The sequence below is a fragment of the Melanostigma gelatinosum genome (assembly GCF_949748355.1).
Source record: "Melanostigma gelatinosum genome assembly, chromosome: 2".
In the NCBI taxonomy this organism is placed as follows: domain Eukaryota; kingdom Metazoa; phylum Chordata; class Actinopteri; order Perciformes; family Zoarcidae; genus Melanostigma; species Melanostigma gelatinosum.
The window spans coordinates 25,575,263-25,600,834 of NC_136635.1; the positions used below are offsets into that span (position 1 = coordinate 25,575,263).

The 25,572-nt window shown below is 44.7% G+C and overlaps 1 protein-coding gene across 4 annotated transcripts in view; it reads left to right on the plus strand.

Annotated features, from left to right (window-relative positions):
• Positions 1 to 25,572, plus strand: part of chd9 (chromodomain helicase DNA binding protein 9) — a 62,578-nt gene that overhangs the window by 6,316 nt on the left and 30,690 nt on the right. For 3 of the 4 annotated variants that reach the window (XM_079292125.1, XM_079292126.1, XM_079292127.1), the window contains exon 3: positions 16,018 to 16,424. In XM_079292125.1, the coding sequence (XP_079148251.1) occupies positions 16,018 to 16,424 (407 nt within the window). Of the gene's footprint in view, positions 1 to 13,801; positions 13,972 to 16,017; positions 16,425 to 25,572 lie in introns of those variants that run through there. The other variant, XM_079292128.1, reaches the window with a different exon arrangement.

Here is a 25,572-nt window from a genome sequence, read left to right on the forward strand (position 1 = left end):
CATTGCTGACATGAAGAGAATGTATTCTTCCCAGTGTGGCATGGCACAGAATCCAAGCACTCGTGTAATGTTTAACTAACTATCCCAGTTAGAACATGTCCCTGTCTAGTAGGAGACCTGCAATCAGTGGTGGAGAGGGGGAAGGTGGAGAGGCTGTACCCAGGGCCGTCTGAAAGCCTTCTGAAAATGATAATGGCCAGTCCGGCATGGACCGTCTATCTGCCCAGTGCACCGACAGCAGGTCAGGCCTGATTAGGCTAAGAGTGGCAGGAGTGTCTTCAGGACTTAGCTGTAAGCATACTTAGGGCTATATCAAGATGTGGGTCAGGGCAAGTTGGAGGCACTTGCACACTGCCGCCATGGAGTGTGGGGGAGGTTGCACACTGTTGTGGTGGCTGCCACAGTGTGTGTGTGTGTGTGTGTGTGTGTGTGTGTGTGTGTGTGTGTGTGTGTGTGCACATGTGATTGAGCGGGTGGCAAGAAAAAACGAGTGTGGCGGAGGAGAGTGGTTAGCACTTGGGGGAGGGGGGTTTGGGAGATGGAGAGAGCACTAGCTCATGGAAAAAGGAGAGCGTAGGAAAGAAAAGAGACAGAGAAGAAGAGCACAAGAGGGAGAGGAGAAGCAGAGGGGGGAGGCTGGGAGAATGCATTAGCTGCCTGTAACAGGCTTCAGGCGGTTCCTGGACCTCAGTTGGCTAGTAACTTAGCAGCATCCCCACTGCCTCCTGGCCAACGAGTGCCACATGACCAGCAGAAAAAGCAACAGCTGTTTCATAATGGTTTGCACATTAAAAAATGAACTTCAGCTCATCCATGTATTCCTTTTTGATCATATTTTTGTTATTACAAAAACAACATCTGTGGTACTAACAATTAAACAGATTTTGTTGAGTGCAACAGATTGTCTCAAACTAGCAACACGCACATGTGGAAAATTCACACATTTTTAATAAGAGCCATTGTGTTTTTCATGGCCCACCACTGACAGTGATGAGTCTTCGTCATTGCCACTGACGACAAATAAAAAGTTGTTTAGCATTATCTTACAAACCCTACCTTTTCTGTATCCGCACTTCCTCTAGTTTAGTAACTGCATGAATGATTACAGTGACTGACAGTGACATTTAAATCCCTTTAAGCAGTGTCCCGTTACTGACAGCAGACCCATTATGCACCCCCAGACTTCTGAAACCAAACCTATGCCCATGAGCCAAAACACGACCTGTGTGTTGAGTACTGCCTCTGCCATCCCCCAGCAGGCAGCAGGTGACAACAAACCGGGTGGCCTGTGTGAGTGAGCCCTGGTTAGGCGGACCGTTTGCCCATCTGCAGAGGTCCTTGATTGAAATGAGGCCATGAACCACCGCCTCTCCCTGTCTGTGTCAACATCCAGCCCCGTGTCGATGCTTACAGGCTGACTGTGCTATTCATGTGCACCGATGTGTGAAGAGCCTGCTGATAGTGTGTTTGCTGAACAGGCAAGCCATCGGGGGCTAGCTGCCCACTCTTCACTCCCCCGCAGTGAAAGGGGCTAATTAGGATTTGCAATGGTTGTAATGGTCAGCTGCAGCTGTGATTAGCACCTGGGATTCAAGATTGAGTAGTTGTCCCAGGTTGCCAAGTTCTAAAGTTGAGTTGGAAATAAAAGGGCTTTCGGGCCTGTTGCAATGGATCTAAATTGAAATGAACAGATGTGTGTAGCACTCTAGCCTGTCCCATGAATCATTTCAACAGCATTTATGGACTGCAAGGGGCTTTGTCTGAGGGGGTACTTCAAGCTTAATCCTCGGTTATACTTCTAAATAGATGCGGACAGTCGTTAATACCGTTCACGTGGAGGACGCGTTCCACACATTCACAGTAGATTGCTACACTACCACTTGTAGCGTAGTGGTCCCGCAATCTTGTTTTGCCCGGTCACAACAAATTAGCAGTATGCCTAATGTGCATGCCTAAAGCCTTTGGCAATAAAAGCAGATGACACAAATCTGAAGTCATTTGAGGCTGATTGCCTGTTGTACCACTGCAATTTGATTGGCTATTTGCCATGAACTGTTGGCATCATTGGCTCGTAATTGGCATACTTTTTAAAAAAAGAAAATATCATCTGTGGCACAAATTTGAAAGCCTGCCTTTTGAAGAAAAACTAAAGATTTCGACGGTATTGGCAAGTACGCAGGTCTATACAGCGATCCAATATCACGTTACTGTATAATTAATCAGCTCATTTACGCTACGCAGGAACTGCCACATGGGTTACCAGCCACCTGATCCATACATCCTGTCCAATCAGTACTGCACATGTGCAAATACTACACACCTCAGGCACCCTATTTTTTCACAAATCTCAGTTGAAATCGCCAGGAGGGGAGCTAGTTAAGGTCCATTGACTGTATGAGTTTTGGGTGTTCAGTATACCTTCAGTAGGGTGCGTAGCGTAGCAGTGCTAACACTAGTTAATGCTACGTACTCTGCTAATGTTAGCTCCACAGGTTTTTACATAGAAACGTAACGTGTCTCCTTCCAACCTCTGTGGGTAACGAGTATCACTATTACAACTGTCTCAGGCGCAACGTTTAACCGTGACTTTGCGCACAAGCTACACAACCAGCCTGAAACTGATGAAAATCTGAGACAATTGCATGAGAGTGGATGGAGCACATCCGTAGAGTTTTCGGATTTACAGATTTAATATATCGTACGAGAGTATTACGTATCGCATTTTTATTTCCATATCACCCTACCCTAACATTCAAGGATACACTTGTAAAATGTTGCACAGCACAGTAGTTGTTGCAGAACTTGATGATTGTTTTAAATTGTTTGATTTCGTACATGTTAGATGTCTAATTTGTGCATTTCCTGTGGGGACTTTAACTTTGGACATTCAGTTGTGGTTGATTGTCTGAGATATGTGTCTTCTTTATTTGGTGTTCTTGATTACAATCCTGATGTCTTGATTTGATAGAGCTATTTATAGGCACAAATTAAAATAATCCCCAAAGGCAAAAAATAAACTGGTTTTAAAGATTTATGGGCCAATAGCAGCACATTCAAATCACCCTTTCAGGCGTACTCAAACTGAACGAGGATGTTATCCACCCTGGTATCAGTCACGCTTTTTGGTACCTAAGGAGCCATCGTCTTCATTTAAACTGAACCGATACGATTCTTGTGCACACAAGAAACCAGGTTCATAAGTTAGCACAAGAAACCAGAGACTGTTGAAATGAACTGCAACCTGGTTACTCTAAAACCAGTGTAGTATGCAGCCGGCCTACAGTTAAATTTAATGAATACTTCCTACCATATTTTTGGAAAGAAATGATTGTCATGATTGCCATATTTTAAGTGAATTGATGATTTGATGCTGCAGATAAATGGAAAAACAGACTAGACCTGTAACACGAGTATTCTCTAGAAGAGCCAGTTGTTTCCTATGTGATGGTATCACATAGCCAGGTACGTTTACCTGTGCTATTACACAACTGTAATATTTAATCAGACCCAAGGCTTCCGCTATAGGGGTACAAAGAGCTCCCTGGCTGAGATGGAAGTGGAGACTGATGGCCTGGGCTGCTGTAGCCACTACAACCCCCAGTGACACCGGTGCCTTCTCCCTGCCTGCCTGTATTGCTGATATAGATTTATTATCCGACTGGGTATCGCTGCTCACCCCACTCTACCCGGCCTACTGGTCCCTGAGCTGTATCGCGAGGAAGCAGCAACTTCAGATATCTGTGTGCGCTCGCAAGTAGGGTTAGCCCCTGTGTGCAATGAGCATTGTTGCTTCCTGACATCTCTGAGGTTTATATAACTCCTAGCCAACCAGACTGGACAGCCAATGCCATAATCAGCCCTGAGACTTGACACCATGCGTCACCCCACATGAGCCACACGCACACTCACACACCACTGGGAAACCTACTGCTTCTGGGACCACATGGTGATAGGCTGTGTCATTCACACACTTTCCCTGAACACCTCCCCCAACATCCATCCACACAGCTCTCGCTCTCTCTCGCGCTCTCTCGCTCTCTCTTGCTCTCTCTCACACCAGCATCCGGCCTCATCCGCCTGTCTGTTTGGAGGCCTGCCAGATAAGGGCGGGGGATAACTAGGGGTCAGAGGTAAAGAGGAAGTCAGGCGGTCTTTGCTGCAGGCGGAAAGGGAGCGCTCAGTGGAGGAGGAGGTGGGGGAGGAGCTGGGAGAAGAGAGGGAGGAGGGAGTTGTACTTGGATTGAGTGTGTCGGCAGCATGTGGGAACGTTGCCAGCTCAAACTGTCAGTAGGTCTGAATTTAAAGTATGGTCTTTTATTCTGCTTTTCTATCCTTCCGTCTCTCGTGCCTCTTTCTCTTGGGATTAAGTGGCTTTGAATATTTTTCTGTGGTGAAGGGTGGGTGAGCTATTGCTCACGGTCAAATGTGGATTTGTTTTTACTAAAATGCAAGGCTTTGTTGTGACATGAGACAATCTCCTTGTACTCGTGTTCACCTTTGACTAGCAGAGAGGGGGAAGCTGGTTGGTTAGACTACTAGTGTCTCTAGGAATAAAGAGGCTTGATAATCATTTCATCTCAGTGTAATGTGCAACACAGGAAAGTAGTAAAGGCGTGAAGCAGTAATGACCCCTTTGCCCTAGTTTGCAACTGAAACAGTGGTTGTTGTCTTGTGGTAGAAAGGAGGGATTGTTGGTATAAAACATGTAAAGTAAAGCTTGCATAAAGCCAGCTCAAGTAGAGCTAGTTGGAGTTGGTGTGCTGCAATAAGTTTGTCCCGCTGCTCCACTCGATATGTGGTTTTCTTCACCACAATTTGACTTGCAGATGTTAATGCCAGTGACATTTTCTGCCGAGACGTCAGTTGGCTAACTGGTTACTGATTTGTAAGTTGAGCAAACAGGTTTTTGTCAGGAAGTCATTTGCAAGTTGCCATGGACGCCTATGTTGCAAGTCCAGTCTTTTGTGTATTGAGTTTTATTTCATAAAAAGTGTTCTATTCTTCTTTCTTGTTTGCTTCATAGCGCTTTGCTAAAAGTGTTTTTAATCATGAGAAATAAATAAGCGTCATACAGCAGTCATGTGAGAGTAAAGCCCTTCTTGGTATTCCTCATGTTGCTCTGCAGGCTTCCTTGACATAGACCTAGACTCCTGTACCCAGCATTAATGTTGCCGCACACAACATCTACCAACACCAGTGTGTTGCTGCTACCTCGATGCAGCATTGCATTGAGCATGCATGTCTGTAGTTCTTATAGCCTTCACTTTGCTAAGTGGGAAATTATTCATAAAAAGCAAAGATGAAGATGAAGAAATGTTGCTGTACCAAATCAGTTTATTTGAAATGGCATCAAATTGTAAACATTTATTTTTTTGGTCTGTTTTGTTCGTTGCATCGTGAAACCTTTTTTTGTTATTTTTGGCATGTATTTTATGTGCTCCCCTCTGTTTTCCATTTCAAACTCAATTTTTAAACGGGAAACACAACATTCCTAAAACACAGTTTTAGCAATTTATTCTTATTTATAACATTCTGCTCGTGCAAATGGGGTAGAGGTGATCATCCTGTTCAGTATATTTGTGTGATAAAGCCTGTGTCGCTGCCCTGTACCATTCCAGTGGATTCCACTGAGCGCGAGGTCCAAATCAGAGCAGGAAAGAAAATCCTTACTTCATCATATCCTGAAGGCTGCAGGTGGAAGGCTTACCCGCTCTGTCTGTCTATGCAGATGTACGCAGTTGTGTGTGTTCCTTTTTGTGCAGGCAGTGGCCCTGCTCTGCCTTTGCACTGCTTCAATAATGAAGGAGTTGTAAAGGTCTGGCAGTAAGCCCCTTGCTGAATTTCCCCCCCACCTCATTCCTCCCCTCGCTCTCGGCCTCTCTTTTTCTCTCTTTTTTTCTCTCCCCCTCTCTCTCCCTCCCTCCCTAAGGGACCTCCTCTCAGCACCACTCGTCAGTTTGCACCGATGTTCCCATTAATGAATGGCATCATCCGGCTTGCTTGTTTTGCACAGTTCAGCTTCACTTCACTGCCTGGTGTCTGACCTGCTGTGCCGTCTCTGATTCAGAGAGCACTGCGCCATTACTCTGAACGACGACGGTTACAAAAACAGCCTTAAAGAAGACGCTTCCCAATGTAGTTGGTGACTCATCGTGGCAAGTACACATGAACCACGAAGTGTTCAATATGCAAAAGACATTTAATTCCTCTGGGGTAGGTGAATCGTATAACATCTGCAAAATTGTCACTACTTTGGAGGGAACCTGTGGTGCTTTCAAGTCAATGTTACTGGGAGAAGATTGTCAATCAAATGCTGGTTAATAAGTAATCTTTTGATAAGTTTAGATATCTGCATGAGGAGACCCTATGTAGTGGGTTTTTTTTTATTTATTTTTTTATAACAGCTATCTTCTTTCCATAGGGTTGACCATTGTTCTACTGGTTATGATAACATTGTTTGTAGCTGAGTAATTGCTGAGATCTGGGAAGCAGGCACAGTCTATCAGTTTATAGGCCTGGTTGACCTTTGACCTGCTGTATGTGCTGTACTTTAGTACAGACAGTTTTCCTTCACAAGGAGGGACTACTGCTGACATTCAGGCTGAGGTCACTTTTGTTTTTACATTCTTTTTTTTTATTTTTATTTTTTTATTTTTTACATTCGGTGGTTTAGATAATCAAGCTGAAATGTTGACCTTTTTACAACCTGTTTGAACTTTGTAAAACAAAATATAACAAATGAGTACATAGATATACATGTACTGAATCGTTAGTTATTAGAATAAAGGTATCTGATACCAGATCGGCCCATTGTCGAGCTATTTGAGTCGGTATCTCTCGGATATCGGTGTCGGTGCTTCTCTAGAATGAACCTTGTTTGTGAGACCTTTTCTAAAAGGCCGGAGCATATATACCAGTAATGACACTCAACTACTGATGTTTTTTAGCAATTTCCTAAATGTCTACTTTGCAAGGATAATATGTGAAATAAAATCGATTATAAGCTGACTCGCTACGCGGACGGGAACCGCTACTTCGATACCGTGCTGCTCTTGCCACCGATATTAGATGGTGATGAAACCAAGTAGGAATAGAAGAACTATGAGTAAAGAAAAAGCCTGTCTGAGCTGATGCATGAAAAGATTATTTTTGTAGATTACAACACGCATCTTTTGTTTTTCTTAATGTTTATGCACTGAGGTGGGTCAAGACTGTTGTAGTCTTATTTTTGAAAGCACTTTCAAAATAAAAAGTGAATTAAGAATTATCTGACTGCTGATAATACTTCTTAAAGCAGTAGCCATATGCAGTCGTATAGAAAATTGAGGATGCGATGCATTGAGATCCATACAGAATCATGGTGCATTGGAATCGTTGACAGGAGAATCATAATCAAATCTTGATGGCAGTAAAGATTTCCACCTCTAATGCGATGACTTCACAGGTTACCTACCTCTAAAAAGAGTACCCATGTTTTATTTAACACAAGAGACATTTAGAGTGTTGACCTAGGCTTGAACAGGAAAGGATCCACAAGAATGGCACTGCTGGCAAGTCGGCCACTATTTGTGAAGGGTGTCCCTCGGTGGGTGGATGGCTTCTTGCTTTCACTCTGGCTCATGCTCGGCAGCGTGTGCCCACAGTGCTGTCCCTTAAAATATCTTCTTAAATCGTGCTGAGCGACTGCCCTCTGAGCTCACACATACAAGAAGGGCTGATGTATTCTGCATTACCCTCAAACCCAAGTCGAAGCAACACCAAGAAGCCAAACTAAACCAAGACAGTGGTCAGGCTACATAGATATTGAAATCACAACTTGTTTTCTTTTACTTTTAAAACTCCCTGAGAGCTGATGGCAGGCGTCTCTTCTCTTTGCCTTGCATTCCTAACTCTTTTCCTTACAGTCCCCCCCCCCCCCCCCCCAGTGGTCCGTTCTGCCCTAGCAAGATAACGAGGTACAACATGCCGCACTTGTAACACTTCACACAGATCTGTCTGCGCTCCTAAACGTCTTTATTAGCTATATAGGAATGGCTGTCTGTGCTGAACTTGATTAAATAAGTCAATTAGTGGACTGCATAATAGCGCGCTAATAGGTTGTCTTTGTTAAAGCCTGTTGGATTGGAGTTGATTGGGAGTGTAGCAGGGCTGTAGTGGTGAGACACAGCGCTGGATCGCTTGGTTAATTGTATCCAGTGCGCTAATTGCTTTATTTGCACAGAATTAACTTTGTGTAAAGACTGTGTGTGTGTGTGTGTGTGTGAGAAAGGAACGAGGGAAGGAAACGTGATGTTTGCATCACATCTGTTTGTCTAGGTACAACATGTTGCCTAGGACCATGATCTTTGTTTACACGTGTGTTAACTATAAATAAGTCAGACAGACGCACACACTGCTGGCAGTGTTGTATGCTCTGAGGTTATTGCAGTTGTCAGACTTGAGCTTTGCTTACTTCTTCTTTTTACATTCTGGGCTTATTGCGTGGTTGACCCTGAGGATACAGCAATCGTCGAAACAGGCTGAAGATTCCTAAATGACCTCACTGATATTATGTAACTGTGGTGTTTTACACTTCACAAAACTATGTTTGGAAGTTTAAATTGAGCGTGTCTAGTTTGCAATCAATAATTCATTTTAATTGGTTATTGTAGCCAAGCAAGTACACGACGGCATCGCTGGTACTGCATGTGTTCAAGTCCCTTGATTGGTAAAGTGTGTGTGTGTGTAGGAAGGTGAATGAGGTAGCTGCTTCAAGTGTTGCTTAAAAAAACTGACAAAGATTTAAAAAAAAAACATTTATGGAAGTATTGTAATTGAGTTGTTTTCTTACAATGATACAGCGACTGTTTTAGTTTTGTGAGTTTATACTTTCCTGTTTCTCCCCGGGCAGTTCTTCCGTCTGGCTCGGTGAGGCTTTCTGGTCACAGTGGAGCCAACCAGACGGTAGTAACGACGCTCCGTTAGACTTTCAGCAGCTTCTCCAGAGGGCGCAATGCTCGGCCCAGCTACTGCTACTCTTGGCCCCGAATAAAGGCTCATTAATGCGTGGTGCTGTATTTAATTGGTTGAGGAAGCACTGCTGTGTGCATCGTGTCTCCTTTCATTCATAACCCTGCCGCTGTCACACTTGAGCGTGGCTGCTTTAGCGGGGCCTAATCTTTTTGCACCTAGACGTAACAGTGCCATCTATTTATCATTAGCGAAGCCAAAGGTATGAGATCTGGTGATGGGTGAGGCATTCTTAGTAAACGGGCAACAGCACTGAGAAATGTACTGCTGAAGTAGGGCTGGGCGATAAATCGATTTAATCGATTAATTCGAATGTGTGCTTTAAGGCGATGTGTTTTATTGAAAATCGAGAAAATCGCCCCCACCCCTCCCCCCGTTGGGTTCCCGTAGTTGAGTGCGCGCGCATTGTTTACAAACGAAAACAATGGCGGCCAGCAGTGAAGCTCTCGTTCTTAAGAGAGGGAAGAATGTGTCTTCGGTGGTCTGGAAATGGTTCGGGTTCGTGTCATCTGACACACAACAAACAGCCTCAAACAGAGGCATGCCGCCGAGTGGGAGAAGTGTTGCGCCCTGATGAGGGAGCAGGACCGCGGGAGCACAAGCGACGCTGTCTTCCTGGCAAAAAATATTTAGAAAAAACATGCACTACTGTTTAATACTGTTGGTTATGTTGTGAATGCACTTGATTTTGTTTACATGCACTTATTTACTGTGCACAATATGTTATGTTGATGTTAGATCAGATGTTGGACTTTTGAAAATGTGAATGGTAAAGGGTCACATACATTTTATTTCATGCTGTGTTTGTATCAGTGTATTCAGTTAGAAAAGCTTACTGTCAAAAGTTACATTTGCACAGTTGTTTACAATGGAAGGCTACTATTTAATGCCATTTAATGTTATCTTTAATTTAATTTTATATTTAAATGATTCAGGCAAACAAAAGAGTGACCAAATACTTTTTGTATACTACAGGCACCTTTCTACAATGTTCAGGTTTTGTTTGCACTTTATTTTTATCAACCTACGAGGGAAAATCATCACAAAATAAAATAAAAAATTGTTTTCAACAGCTTCTGTCATCTGCAAAAATTTGTGGGGGAAAAAATCGATTTAAATCGTGAATCGGATTTTTTGTAAAAAAATCGGAGATTTTATTTTTAGGCCATATCGCCCAGCCCTATGCTGAAGTGTGAAAAGTGAGGTCATCAGGCATTGTTTTTTTTTTTATGGTACCTATGATATTTTGTGGTAATGTTGTAGAAGAGGGCACTGATTTTTAATGGTTTGACATCCAACACCTTAGAGTCTGCTGCAAAACAGCATAGCATTCACCAATTAACAGCTCATTAGCGAAATCTGAAAAACTGTGCATGAATGCTGCATTCTGGGAGCCAAAAATATATACTTACATTTTGCACATAATGGAAAATGAGGTGTTTGCTGGACAATTTGAGCTGAAATATTATCGGCTTAACAGAAAATGACAGTATGCGTGCTTTTGTGTGGATTTGATGGCTTGCTCAAAGACACTACGGCAGGCTTATTAGCCAGTGCAAGCAGCATTATGTAGTTCAAACCTAGTTGTGTTTTTAAAGTGCCGACAGCAGAATAAGTGCACAATGGATCAAAAGGCCTTTTTTTGTTTTGTCATTCGGTGCACCATGGATAATGTTGCTATTACCACTGAGTGACATTACATTCCAGTTGGCGATGGCTTTCCTCTCTGTGTGAGAGTATAGCAGCGGGCTGTACTCTGAAGCACCAGTGGGTGCGAGCCATCTTGTCATTTTCACTTCATTGCTAGCTCTCACCCCTCATTTCCCTAATGGTGAGTTAGGTTAGCGGAGACTCTCACGGTGGCACAGGCGAGAAATGAGCGCAGTGGCGCACTAATGCAGGCTCTTTGATGAGGAAGTAATGGAGTGTTCAGAGACAGATACCTGTGCCACTGCAGCCATCCTACCTCTCTCGACACACACACACGCGCGCACACACACGCATATTTTGTTCCACTCGCTTCCTTTCCGCGGCTCCCCTTCCTCTACTCCCCTCCCTCATCTGTACTAAAGGAAGCCACTCCTCCTATCACAGAGCTGCCAGCCTTGTTTGCATATTAACTGTTTGGTGGCCGAGGAGCAGTGGCTTCACGCCATGTGACCGTTGAAGCGTGTGTTGACTGTTATTTATCTTTTCCTCTCTTTGCTTTTCGTTTTGACACGCGTACATGGCTGTTCAGGCAAACCTGTTCCCTTAAGGACAAATGTTTTGTCACCACTAACAGCCACTTTATTTCTGTGTTTTCAGTGATATGTGATTCAGACTGTCATTTTTCCACCTTTACAGTGGAAAGGCCATTCTGCTGTATTTGAGTTAACACCCATTGCCGTTTGATGTGTTTGTAGTCAAAGCTGACCCCCCTGGTGCTGTGGTCTGGGGGGGGGGGGGGGGGCATTATCTGACCGTGGATTTGTTTAGCTTGGATAGGACACTATTGCGCTGCTTTCGGTAAGTGTGTGGTCTGATGTAAAGTCCAAACTCCAAGGCCTGGCATGACAGCTGGATTTGATGCCTGCTGCTGCTGCTGCTGCAAACGCTTGGAAATGACAGCCATTTGTTTTTGCACACACAGCAGTCCTCTCCGTCTCTAAAGGAGATATAAAGCCGTAAAACCACAGATATAGCAAGAGAACTTCCTCACCGATCTTATAACCTCCCCCCCTCTCTACTCGCACAAACATTGACTCACACGTACACACTTTAAATAAGGCTGTCCACACCATTCCAGTTGGTCAGTTGCATATAACTTTATTTAGGTTCAACATGTAATGTAAAGCCATATTGTGCTGCTTGCCCACATATTTCACACCATACTTTAATAAAATCACAAAATCACAGCAAAGTAGTGTAGTTTGCAATCGGCTGAGCGGGATCAGAATGCAACAATATTGGTCAGAGAAAAATACAAAATGTTTTTATTAGACAAAAAAAAATCACATCTAAGTACCTACCTTGAAGACAGGCTCTTGTCGTCCATATGTGACGAGATGTATTTGTTTTTAAGATTGGACTTGACGTCTTGAGTCAATAGCCTCGTAACCTTAACCTGTTTGTAGATGGTGTTTCAAAGATGTGGTGTGAACAGGCAGACCTCTTCCTAGCTCCAGGTACGGGGGCCGGTAGTCCCGGTAGCACGCATGTCTCAATGCGTGCAGCTGCATGGAAAGGGAACAGGGTGTTGGCCGGGAAAGACGCCTGTTCAGCTGATCTCGGTAAATAAAGATTTAAACGCTGACAAGGTTATCTGTCAGCAACTCAGGCCTGACCCAGTAGTGCTGTGTGCACTGTACCTGGCTTTGGGCCCGCCGTGCGTCTCTGCGTAGTTCCCAACACCATGTGCCTGCCGGTGCACATGGCCCCTGCATCACACTGTCAGGAGTCCCCTGAAAGGCTGGCTTGCTCCTCCTAGATCTGTTCTGGCGCTCAGGAAGAGCTGCATGTCTTGGACACACCCCAGTTTCCCCTCTTGGATTCATTTCCCCCCCCCCTAAGAGTCATAGCAGGGTGACCAGGCCTTGACCTCACCACTGGAGACGCAGTGCGGTGTAGGCTGCATGTTCCTGGTTTGGTTGGGGAGTATGATGTCTGCTTTATACTGTGTTCATTTTTTTAGTGGTTGCATTTGTGTGTGCAGTCTGTATTAAGAATGCATTTTCATCCTTTGGGGGAATTTGTTGCTTCCGTTTGTTCATCTAGAGTTTCTGTATGCTGTTCCATAAATAAATCGGCGTGTCATTGGCACTAACTTACATGGGGACTAAAAAAAGCCACAATGTTGACAATCTGTGGTGTGGGCGAAATCCAGTACTTTGGGGGTTAAGTTGTGAAAGTTAATGTAATAACTGCTAGCACCATCTGCTGGCCTACTTCCTTACAAAGAGAGAGAGGGAGTGTGTGAGTGAGAGCGAGAGAGAGAGAGAGAGAAAAACGAGTCTGGGTTTTAACGACATCTCTAATATTCATGCTGATGCATTTTGCTGCTTTGTGCTTTCATTTTCCGCCGCTCTGCCTGCCAGAGTGTCGAGCCCACAACACACGCCCCAGCCAGGGAGAGGTGAGGGCAGCGAGGGAGAACGAGGAAACAGACAAGTGGGGGGGGAAAGAAGGAGGAAAAAACAACCGACCAAACAAGCAAGCAAGCTGACACAAAAGCCCTTTTGTGTGTAATAAAAGGAGTAACCTACCTTATCCTGGCCGGTGAAGGACACGAGAGGCGCAAAAAGGGAAACGGCAAAGCGGAAAGCGCAAGAGAGAACGAGAAATAAGAGGGACGAGGGCTCAGAGTCTCAGGGAGGCATAGAGAGCGCGTACGAAAGGCAGGCGGAAAGAGGAATCAATGAGAGGGGAGGAGAGAGGAGCCAGGGGAAGGCAACTCTGACACACAGGCACGGAGAGAGAGCGAGGGAGACTTGGGTGAAGCCGGACGACGGCGAAGCAGCACGCAGCAGCAGAATGAGAGCTTCCTGGACTGCCACGCACCTCCTCTACCGCCCACAGCGCTGCTCCCTCATCACCCTGTGAAGAGACAAACGAGGGTGAGAGAGAGAGAGAGAGAGAGAGCTCCCATGCGCTCCTCTTGAGCCCTGCCCGCTGGGGGAGGAGGAGACGAACGGCTCCAGAGCTCTCGCACTGCCTGAGGAGAAGAAGAGCTGACCGGGGAGGAGGAGGGGAGGCAAACTAGGAGAGGGGGAGGGGGGGGGGACTCTCAGCTCAAGGAAGAGTGAGAGAAAAACGACTGTTGAAAGGGGAAGAGTGTGTGTTTGTGAGAGAAAGTGTGAGCGAGCAACGGAGAGGGTAAAAACCCGGCGAAAGGGCAAGGCTTTTGTCAGCCGGTTGGAGAGGGGGAGGAAAGAGGAAGAAAAAAACCCAACCATGTCTACAGTGAAGAGGCCAAGAGGAAGGGTAAGTGAGCGGCTCTGAGAGCTGGGAGGGGGGAGGAGGAGGAGGAGGAGGAGGAGGAGGAGGGGCCGGCAGGAACTGAACAACCTCCTCTGCTACTGGCTCATGCTGCACTGCCGCCATCTTGAACTCATTGCTGCTTTATTTTTCTCCCCTCCATACTCATTTGCCTTTACTGTGCTAGACCTTATCAAGGCACACTGGATTTACAGTGCTGTCTGCTCCCCACCCCCACTTTCTATCCATTCCATTCGTCTCTTTCCCACCCTCTCTCCGAGCTGCTGTAGTTTGTGTACAGTGTGTGATCTGTGTGTGATGTGTCTGCATGCATGCGTATGCGTATGCGTATGCGTGTCCTCCATGAGTTGAACCTGTCACTCACCAGAGAGCGCACTACATGTGGAAGTGGGGGGGGGGGGGGTGAGAGCGAGAGAAAGCTGGCCGGCCCAAATGGAGCTTACTCTAGCTTTTTTTTCATGGGCTGTAATGGTCCCCGCCGATTTCCCGGGACTACGTGCTGCTAGAGAGATTGAAATCACTGCAGTGCTGGCAGGCTGTAATTTCAGTTATTTATAGATGTATTACACAGCTGCAGTGCTCCCAGTTTTGGTGCATTTTTATCTTTTCTCTCTCTCTCCGTCTCTCTGATGGAAGCCTGTTTTCCTATATTTTCTTCCTCTTGCTGCTTCTTTCATGTGCCCTCATGTTGTTCTGCTCTTGAGTGTTACTTTCAACCCCTCCCCCCTCTCTTTTTGTTCATTTTTTTAAAACAAACTTGAATGAGAACATTCCAGCATGATCCAGTAAATTTCTTCCTAATGGCCTCGGCAGCGTTGCACACGTGAAAATCATAATGCAGCTCTTGTGTGTGTGTGTGTGTGTGTGTGTTTTCCCCCCTTCCAAATGAAATGCTAGTTATTCAACTTCCCTCCCCCCACTTTGTTGGTGAGGTTCAAGCTAATTCTCTTTATTTAGCTAGCAGTGAGAAAAAAAAAAAAAAAAGCAACCGGGCCGTGCCTGGGCCATGTAGACATCCGCACATTTTTAGATTAGGTCATCCATTTATGGGTTTCCTCTCCGCTGGGCTCAAGGCCCACCACAAGACGCTTGTGTAGCATAACCGCAGTCACACTATCTATGATTCACATATTATCATGTATCAGCCAGGCTGGGTAATTTACGTCTGTACGGATCACTGTAACCTGCCACACTGAGCCAGTGTTTACGCTGCCCTTTTCAATAGCATACTCCACCGAACACAATTTCATTTGTGTCGGGCTCGGAGAGAGTTTTCATCTCACGCGTTTTCTCCTCCAACCTGATCTGGCTGAATTCTTTGGGGGAAGCACCGGCCCATCTCGTGCTGAAGGTGTGCTGGTAGAATTACATCGGAGGGCTGGGAGTTGGAAGTGAGCGTCATGTAGAGCGAGACGGGTCCAACCCCCCCCCCCCCCCCCCCCCCCCCCCCCGAGATGGGGCCATCGACAAGCTCTGCTGTCTGAGAGGTGCACACAGTCGAAACAGTTGTTTTTCTCAATGAGCGATAGTTGCACCACTTTCTGTAAAGGTTTGCTTGTATTACTCACCTGTTAGCTGAGCTGTGTGACTCTATAACGACCTCGTACGTTCATACACATCAGCCATAAAGAGCAACCTCATTGGTTACGGCTTTTATTCTACTGTCATTACTTGTTGTACGTTTACTTTGTGACTCAAATGTTATTTGTGATACTGGGCTATAAAACCTCTGTATGTGGAGAAATGCGTAACAATTAGGTGGTTGAGGACTTGCACCTGTAGCAGCTGATTGGCTGCAAAATCTTTGGTCTTTTTTGTGAGAGACTTTGCTAAACCTTGTCTTTGTGCTACATCAGCTCCAGTCACTCAGCCCTGCTTCAAAGCAGTGCAACTCGTTCCTTCTATGGCACATATAGCTCGGCGTCTGGGTTTGTGTCATCCACAATAGATGACGTCATGCCTGTAATATTTGCCTCAAAGATGGATCATAATTCGAATCGCCTTTTTTTATTTCTCTCCCCCTTTCCTCAGCCTCGAAAGACCGCTAATGGTCCCGGTAGCCAGGTACGGGTCCTCAGTCCCCCAGTGAAGAGCAGCTCATCGTCGTCCTCCTCTTCCTCATCGTCTTCATCCTCATCCAGCTCCTCATCGGAGAAGAGGACGCCACGGAGGACACATCATCAGATGGAGGCAGCTACACTGGACAAGCAGGAAAAGGCCAATAGGATAATATCGGAGGCTATTGCTAAGGCCCGCCAGCGCGGGGAGAAGAACATCCCCAGAGTGATGAGTCCGGAGAGTTTCCCCAGCTCTTCCTCGCAGCACAAGCACCGTAACCGCGAGCACAAAGGAAATGGCAAGGCACGGCTGAAAGAGAAGGCCTGTAGGAAGGCCTGTATTGTACCCTCCTCCAAACCCAATAGGAAGGCAAAGATCGGGTATGTAGACACAGCCGGCAATACACTGAAATGCACCATCACTCAATAGTCCTGTCAGTAGAGATTTTGTCAGGTCCTACCCAACGCATTTGTAGAATTTCCCTTTACACAGCCTAAACCACTGCAGCAATGGATGAGCCTGAATGAAGAAGTGACAAATTCCACAGCAGTGGGTAAACAAAACCTGACTCTAAAGACCTGAGGGGACATTTGAGGTCTTTGGTGACGTAAGACGGCATGACGTTGGTCTTTTTAAATGTTTTATCTTAAGAGGCCAAATTTGCTGCTGTTCACTTATATCTGGCAAGCTGCTGAATTGCTAAGCCATCTCTGTCCACATCATCTATTGATGGCACCATAAATAACATTTGAACTACACTATTAATGTAAAATCAATCTCTTTCAGAGTACAAGCTGGAGCCTGTTGGGGTTGAGCTGAGAATCTAAGCAATGCTACTTCGTAATTAAATCACATTGTTACGAGGATGCCCATATTAAACGTTGCATACATTTCACTACGTTTGGATTGATCACTCACACCTGCTGCCTGTGCTGTTGTTGCCTATTTTGTACTGATTCAAACTGCTTGTGTACCGGCTGTTTTTGCTGGTACGTGGTTTTACTAGCGTGCATTTTTCTGCCCGTGTTTGCCAAGATGGAAGCTCGAAGTTCAACAGAATTTACAGCCCGCCGTAACAATAAACCGGGCTCAGTCATCAGCATGGGAGGAGCAAACAAAGGCTGCATTTACATGTGACAGTGCTGCCGAGTATATTCAGGAAAGTAGCGCAGATGTATAGATACCGTGATCTGCCTCCCATCCCCCTGTTTAACTGCTATAAGCAGAGTGTAGCTACAAGCCACACCCAGCACAAGCTATTGAAATATCAGCTGGTGCAGATGTGAGGGGAGGCAGCAAGCTGAAGGAAAAAAGGGGGGGGGGGGGGGAAATGTTTGGACAGGGTAATGTCAGATTGCGCCGCTGAAAGTGACTGACAATGGTCAACAATGATATCTGGCTGGCAGCTCTGATGATTAATAATCAGATGAGCTCGGCGGAGGGAGAAAAGCTGTTGCAGACGATGGGGTTTTTGCGTGGCGTGTGTGATAATGAGAAAGTTGTGGCAGCGCTGATGGTGAGGCGATGGAGGAATCGGTCCTAGTGATACAGTTCCATCTTTTCAGTTTCAGTTGGCTGTACATGCCGAGTGTTGCTGACAGTGACTCGGACGTCTTAGCTATTTGTTGCTCTGGTGGCATCACTGAACACACTCATCATAAATCACAAAGAATCAAAGTAAAAGCTCTGCTTCATCATGTCATTTAACTTTGAGACAAAACACTCGAGTTCAGGTAGCTTCACTCTGCACACCCAAATCCTTCCCCCCCCCCCCCCCCTACCATACCACCTTGCAGTCATGCAGACGAAGCTCAGCTTTTAACCAAATGCAGCCTTAAAGGGCAGTTGACCACTGCATTCTGTCATTCAAATGTGTTCCCGATAATGGCCCTTGTTGTTACAAGGTAACGAGCTGTGTAACCCATTTTTATTACGTGTGACCATACTTGGCCTACATGCAGGGAACGCATCAGATTAGGGTGCATGCAGCATAACCTGCTTATGGAGCCAAATATCGTCTCAACCTTTTGTACATAGTAGGGCTGGGCGATAAATCGATTTAATCGATTAATTCGAATGTGTGCTTTAAGGCGATGTGTTTTATTGAAAATCGAGAAAATCGCCCCCACCCCTCCCCCCCGTTGGGTTCCCGTAGTAGAGTGCGCGCGCATTGTTTACAAACTAAAACAATGGCGGCCAGCAGCTTCACTGCTGGCCGCCGCCGCCGCCACCTCACAACAACAACCCAGCATTTTGGAGACATTCACCAACTGTACTCCGCATGAGAAGAAGAGTGCCCGGTGGAAAGCCATCACGGATGCAGTCGCGATGTATATCGCAAATATGGTGCCCATATACACCGTGGAAAAGCCGGGGTTTATTCACCGTCTCAAAGCTTTGGACCCCAGGTACGTGCTACCAAGCCGTAAACATTTTTCTGACGTTGCCTTGCCTCGGCTGTACAATAGTACACGCCAAAGGATCTCTGCGGAGCTGGAGGGGATGTCATTCTACTCCGCAACAACTGACCTGTGGGTCCAGCAGGTTGACCCAGACACCGATCCACTTGACTGGTGGAAGCGTCACCAACTTAACTTTCCAAGGCTAAGTACTTTAGCAAAGAAATACCTCTCTGTGCCAGCTACAAGTGCCCCCTCTGAGAGGCTTTTCAGTGTGTGGGGGGGGCATTGTTACATGCCACCGTGCATGCCTGAAGCCAGAGGTAGTAGACAGGCTTGTCTTCCTGGCAAAAAAATATTTAGAAAAAAACATGCACTACTGTTTAATACTGTTGGTTATGTTGTGAATGCACTTGATTTTGTTTACATGCACTTATTTACTGTGCAAAATATGTTATGTTGATGTTAGATCAGATGTTGCACTTTTGAAAATGTGAATGTTAAAGGGTCATATACATTTTATTTCATGCTGTGTTTGTATCAGTGTATTCAGTTAGAAAAGCTTACTGTAAAAAGTTACATTTGCACAGTTGTTTACAATGGAAGGCTACTATTTAATGCCATTTAATGTTATGTTTAATTTAATTTTATATTTAAATGATTCAGGCAAACAAAAGAGTGACCAAATACTTTTTGTATACTACAGGCACCTTTCTACAATGTTCAGGTTTTGTTTGCACTTTATTTTTATCAACCTACTTGGGAAAATCATCACAAAATAAAAGAAAAAATTGTTTTCAACAGCTTCTGTCATCTGCAAAAAATTTTGGGGGAAAAAAATCGATTTAAATCGTGAATCGGATTTTTTGTAAAAAAATCGGAGATTTTTTTTTTAGGCCATATCGCCCAGCCCTAGTACATAGTGTTCATTACGTCATGCTTTTCAGCCATTTTGAAATGTCAAGTTCCTATTCTTCTTATTTCTTCTTCTGCTTATTCAGTCTGGTCAGATGACAGACTAGTTTATAATCTCTCAGAATCTTTTATACACTGATGACCTCATATACATGTTTGATAGCTTTGTTTCTCAATGTGGCACTGACGTATAACTCTGTATATGAGAAGAGGCTTGTGGGAGTGTGTGAATATTTCGTCCGAGGTGTAAAGATTCACAGCTGGTAAATGCTCGTAGTAGAGCTTTTCTAAAGAGCTGCCCTTAATGATGAAGCTTGAGGCCTCAGTAATAAAGAGTCATTTGACTCTTGATGTGGAAAAAATACACTTGCAGAACCGGAATGTCCTTTTCCTCTTTTATTAGAAATGATCCGTTATAAAAACATGAAGATAAACTTGTATTGCGTTCCTTAAAGGCACGATGAGTAGGATTTTTCTAGAAAAACAACGTATAGACGAGTACAAAAATAATCCCTGTCAATCATCACCTATGACCCACTAGATGTGTGTCTGTATCTGCAGACACCTAGCTCTCCGCCTGTATTGACTCTTTTCTATTCATTCTGCGACGTTGCGTGTCCAAGATGAACTTTTTTTAAAACGCGGACCCAGCGCAGTAACGTAGCGAGGTGAAACACCAAGTGGACAAAGCTTGTTCCAATAGTGAAGAGTAAATCTTGGGTTGGCTTTCAACCGCTGGCGAGCATCTCAATCCCCGTTGAGCCGGGGAGGAGGTGCCAACTTTGGATGTGGTGTTTACAAGCCGCAACCGAGAACACTCATTCTGCCTTTTAAAGGACAATAACGCAGGCAGGTCCACTTGAATCATGAGCAGACAGACAGTGATCAACTGAAACATATAGACTTCCGTATTGGCCTGAACACCAGATGACTTGATTATACTTCGTATGGAGTGCTTTCAGTGCACGCACTCTTTTGGGACTGCCTTGTACCCGTCTGTATTTGGTTTGAACCACCAAATTCTAGTGATGCCGGTGTTTGCTCATCTGCACAGGTGAGGCCGGGATGTGTGTCTACACACGGCGACGTTGGGGGGTAGTTTTGAGAGATTCATACTGGAGGAGAGTCCTGATCGTGTGCATGCACCACCCAGGATCTCCCCATGAAATATTAATGCAGCATGGCTGCAGAACGTACTGACCTGCTAAAGTCATTACTTCAGCCTCCGCTCTGTGTTCAGAAAGCTTCAGGTAACGGGTCGTGTGTGTGTAGTTTGTGTGCAGTGTGTGTGACTCTTCTTTAAGCAGGGTTTGGGTGGGGGGGGGTCGTATCATCACATGGAAAATCTGTCTGACTGATGAGAAACATAAATGAAAGCAGCTGATTGAAATATGGACGCACCAGCCGCCGTGGCAGGTGGACGAGCAACATGACACGTATCCAAGAGAAATGTGTCGATTGAAGTGCTCTAACATCAAGTCGGCTCCTGATCGGAGGAAAATACAACCACGTCAGAAGTTTCCATTACCAAAGTCTCAACGGATAACTAATAAAAGTCAGCTACTGTGGAATTGAAACTGCTCTAAATGGGATTTATTTATTGTTATTAACATTCTCTCTCATTTAATCTGGACTGGGCCTTTTATTTTTTTGTTTTTTATCAAAGCTTCAACATAGGCTGTAAGATCCAAAAGCCTTTAAAACGAATGAAAACATAGACGCTCCTGTGCTTTGCTGTCGGATGGGGACAAAGCCCCGGAGAATCACTAATCTGTTAAAGAATTTCACTCATTTACAGGATTTGTTTCAAAAGTGGTTCTATTGTTCTGTACATAAAAGCAGACATTTTGACATGGTTAAAGAAGCACAGGTGGTGTGGCTCTGTTTGTATTGCATCTTAAGAATAAGAGTTAAGTGGGTTTTCCACGTGTCATTTGACTCTCCCATTTAATATTTAATGGCCTCTTTTCATTGAAAGAGAAACTGAAATTCATCATGCTGCGCGTGTATCTATGGTAGTAAAGGTTTCGTGCAAATATCACCTCAGCTTTTTGGGAGGGTGACCACAGGGCCTTCATCACTGCATCTAGCTGAGAGGAGAGATTCATTTTCAGTAGAGATGCTGCTCTACATTTTAGCATTTCAGCATTTAATTTTACTTTTTAATTCAAACAAAGGCACTGGTAGATTTCAGATGTGTGGCCTCCTGTAATAGTTACATATGTGCATCAACCTATTTACTAACTCTACCCTCGGGTGAGGCACAGGTTATTTAACAGGCCAGGCTTGAATGATCACAGCTCTGTCCGTGCTGGAATTTGCTTCTCCAGGCAGCCTACCTGCTGAAAAATAAGCTCCCATAATCATCAGATGAAAGCACTTTCCCGCTCATTCCCTTTTTTTTTGTTTCTCTCTCCCCCCCCCCCCCCCCCTCCTCCTTTTGCATTCCGAATATAAATGTGGTTCTTCCAGCTTGCTCAAAGCCGTGCATACGTTTCCTGTGAGCGGGCATGTTCTAAATATGCTGATACAACAAAGCAGCAGGATAGCAAGGACATATCAAACAAAATGGTGCTTGTGAGATCAATTACATGATAGAAAATGGAGGTTTAAGTGTAGCGTGTATGCAGCAGCATATAGCCGTTCATATTTCACAGCTTGCCTGCTAGCCGTCTAATCTCTTTTTCCCTTCACTTTTTCATTAGGAAGGGCAAAAGCTGTTATTTTTAATTGAGTGTTTTCCTGGGTAATCCCTCGCAGGGTGTATATGTGTGTGATATACAAACATGTTGTGGGTCTGCGTTAGTCCTTGAGTTGAACGACGTCATAAGTATACACGTGTGTGTGTGTGTGTGTGTGTGTGTGTGTGTGTGTGTGTGTGTGTGTGTGTGTGTGTGTGTGTGTGTGTGTGTGTGTGTGTGTGTGTGTGTGTGTGTGTGTGTGTGTGTGTGTGTGTGTGTGTGTGAGAGAGAGAGAGCGTTGCGCATTTTTTATAATGTCTGCTGATTAAAGCAGAAATCCCCTGTGTGGCCATGTGCACTGTGCTGATACAGTATTTGTCTTTTGAGAGGCTTGATGGTGCTGTTACTACTGCTTCCAGTTGTGTGCTCTAACGCACTGAAATTATAGCCCTTCATTCATAAGAGGGGGGGGGGGGGATTTCCTATTGAGGACCAGCACTACTGTCTCAATAAGCCCCTCAGGATGAGACACACACCACGCTTAACGGTAGTTTTAAAAGAGTTCTCTGTCACACACACAATCAGAATTTCTGAGGTAGACGCACTTAAAGGCGAGGAAGGTTTCTTAGATGCTGCCATGTTGTAGGTCTGCGTAGCACCATTATATCTTGATTATATTAAAATCCTCACACACACACACACACACCCAGTGGCGGCATGCCAAGTAGGGCAGGACAACACTGGGGGGGATGAGTCATGGAGGTTATTTGGCACAATAGGAGGATGGGAGCAAAGCAAGCCCCCGACAGCAACTAGCCCATCACTCTGAGGAAGCTAGCTGTAGCCTATCACCGGGGATCGCTCCGTAATGTCAGATCGGGGGCAGCTGTAGTCTAATTAGAGATGCAAGATTATGTCTGGAGGACGGCCTCTATAAATCCTGGTGGGGAGGCAAATAAATCACTTTCCTCTCCGCCAGTAAACTCGTATTAAGGGCAGCCAGCACCATGTTTATGAAACCAGGTGGTGCTGAGTGGTGCTCATGGACTAAAGACCTCCATGATTGACAGCGATTTGTGTCTGTGTCAAGACTGTTTAACTGATAAAATAATTCAAATAATGGCATGTCAAATATTGTACAGAAAATGAACATGTAAATGGATTTCAAAGTGAAATGTTTTTCATTTTTGGCATCAAAATGACTAAACATAAATCAAGGGCAGCTTCCCACACATGCCGGAGTGCTGTCACCATCTCCTCGTGTTGTTTACTGTTTTAATTATAGAGAAGAAATTTCATTGCGTCCTAAAGTAATTATCACAAAAAACAACTATAGACAGCCTTTTTCATAATCCAAATACTAAGCAGTTGACTGTATATTTCAAACTTTTTTTACATTCTAAATGAATCTTTTTATACCATGTTTATTCCAACACTGTCTCTGCATTGCTTTCTCTAACAACAAATGCTCGGCTGGTAACAATTCTATTCTTTTTATGTTGTTATTCTTTTATAAAAGAAACGAGGCAGTTGTCGCAAAGCTCCCTGGATGTGCCTTGATGTACCACAAGCAGTTTTCAAAGCAGGCTTGCATAAAATATCCAGCCTGTTGAGAAGACCAGGTTGAATATACTCCACACTGTTGTGCACGGCAGATCACACTCAACATTTGAGGCCTTGAACGTGTCAGTCCAGAATCAGCCTTGGGTGTATACTGTGCTTAGATATGTGGACATAGTTTTTAAACTCACTCTGACTGTTACAGTCAGATGGTCTGAGAGTGAGGTTTCATGTGTTCATTCGGTTGACCACGAGTTCCGTCTTAACTACATGTAGCACTGTAAGAGGAGACCCCTTCTGCAAATAGACCTCAAATAAATAAATCAGACTCGAGCTTCATCTCATGCTGTATCGGCAGCATTCTGCAATATATGAAATATTTTAAATCAAACTCTGGTTATTATGTCAAGTTCTCCATTGCATTTCTTAAGCTTGTCAGTGTTAGCCTTCTAACCGTCACATAGCGATCCTTCTCTTATAATTCAAGGTTAGCCGGTACGGTTTCTATGGAATTTGAACTGCGTGTGCAAAAGCTCGATAGCCAGTTCTTCACATCAAGGAGACTCGACTCTGACCTCGAAGAGGAGAACTGACTGCTTTCAGTCCTCTTTTTCTATGTACGATGTTAATTTTAAAGTCCTTCCTGTCATTTGACAAAATATATTTCACCTTGTGGCGAGGCCATCTGGGCGAAGGGAGCGTGTGCATTAGCCGCTAGTAAACCCCTGGGTGGTCCTGTGTATCTGCCACAGCAGGGTGGAACAGGCTGTAACCACTAAGATGTGACACGTGTGTGTGTGTGGAATACTTTTCATCATATTAAGCTCTGCCATGCTTATAGAAGAGCTGCAACCATTAATTGATTGAAAGTAATTGGATAATCTGTAATCTGAGTAATCTTTCAAGAAAAGTCATAATTCTCTGTCTCCAGCTCTTTTAATATGAATAGTTTCTGTTTTCTTTACTCTGTGACCGTAAACTGAAAACGTTTAATTGTGGACAAAACAAGACTTTTGAGGATGTCATCTTGGGCTTTGGGAAACTTTTCACCATTTTCTCACATTTTATGGACCAAACTCATAATTGAGTAATCGAGAAAATCATCGTCTGATTAATCTGAAAATGGATATAAGTGTTAATTGCAGCCCTGGCTCACATATACTGTACAGTACGTGGCAGTACCCAGGAGCCACCTCACCATCCACGTTGTGTCTGTTCGGGCTCAATCGATGACTTCACAGCCCTCCAGTATCGCGTTTCACAGTTGAGCTTTTCCATATGAGGATCAGAGAGATGCTTTTAGCTGCTGAGGCGACGCTGGTATTCTGCTCGGCCCGTATCCCAGTCTGCTTTGAAGGGGTGGACGAAGAACAACGCTTCTAGGTGGCACAGCTGGTTATTTATTTTTCATCGTGTCTCTCTGACTTGGCACATTTCACAACCATTCATAGTGTCGGTGGACATGTGCTGGTGTTGTTTTTCACAGGAAGTGACGTCATGAACATTGCCAAATGCACTCCCAAGGGCATGTTGCATGGCAACCATAAAGTGTCATTGTCGAGAGGATTTGTGAAATGCAATATCATCTCGAGGAGGCAGGGACGGCTGGAAGAATCTGCTGTTTCACACAAGAATAGGTGTGTGTGTGTGTGCGTGAGCGTTTGTCTCTGCCTTAAAGTCTCCATCTCTTGCCAACTGACACCACAGTCAGCTGAGTTGAAAAGCGATGTTAAAGTTCGACAACTGCTGGATATAACAAAGGTTTTCTATTTGTTTTGATTACAGCTCACTGTTCTGTATTACTGAAAATGCAGTTTAGTGGATGTCTGTTGTGTCATTGTGGTGATTACTTGTTGTATCTTCACACACTTTCTTTGACATGTGCAGATGTCACCAGATGGTGACGGTCTATGATGGAGGGTAAACCATGATGCAAGCAGCCCTCTCAGAGAGTCTGTGGACATGCTGCATCT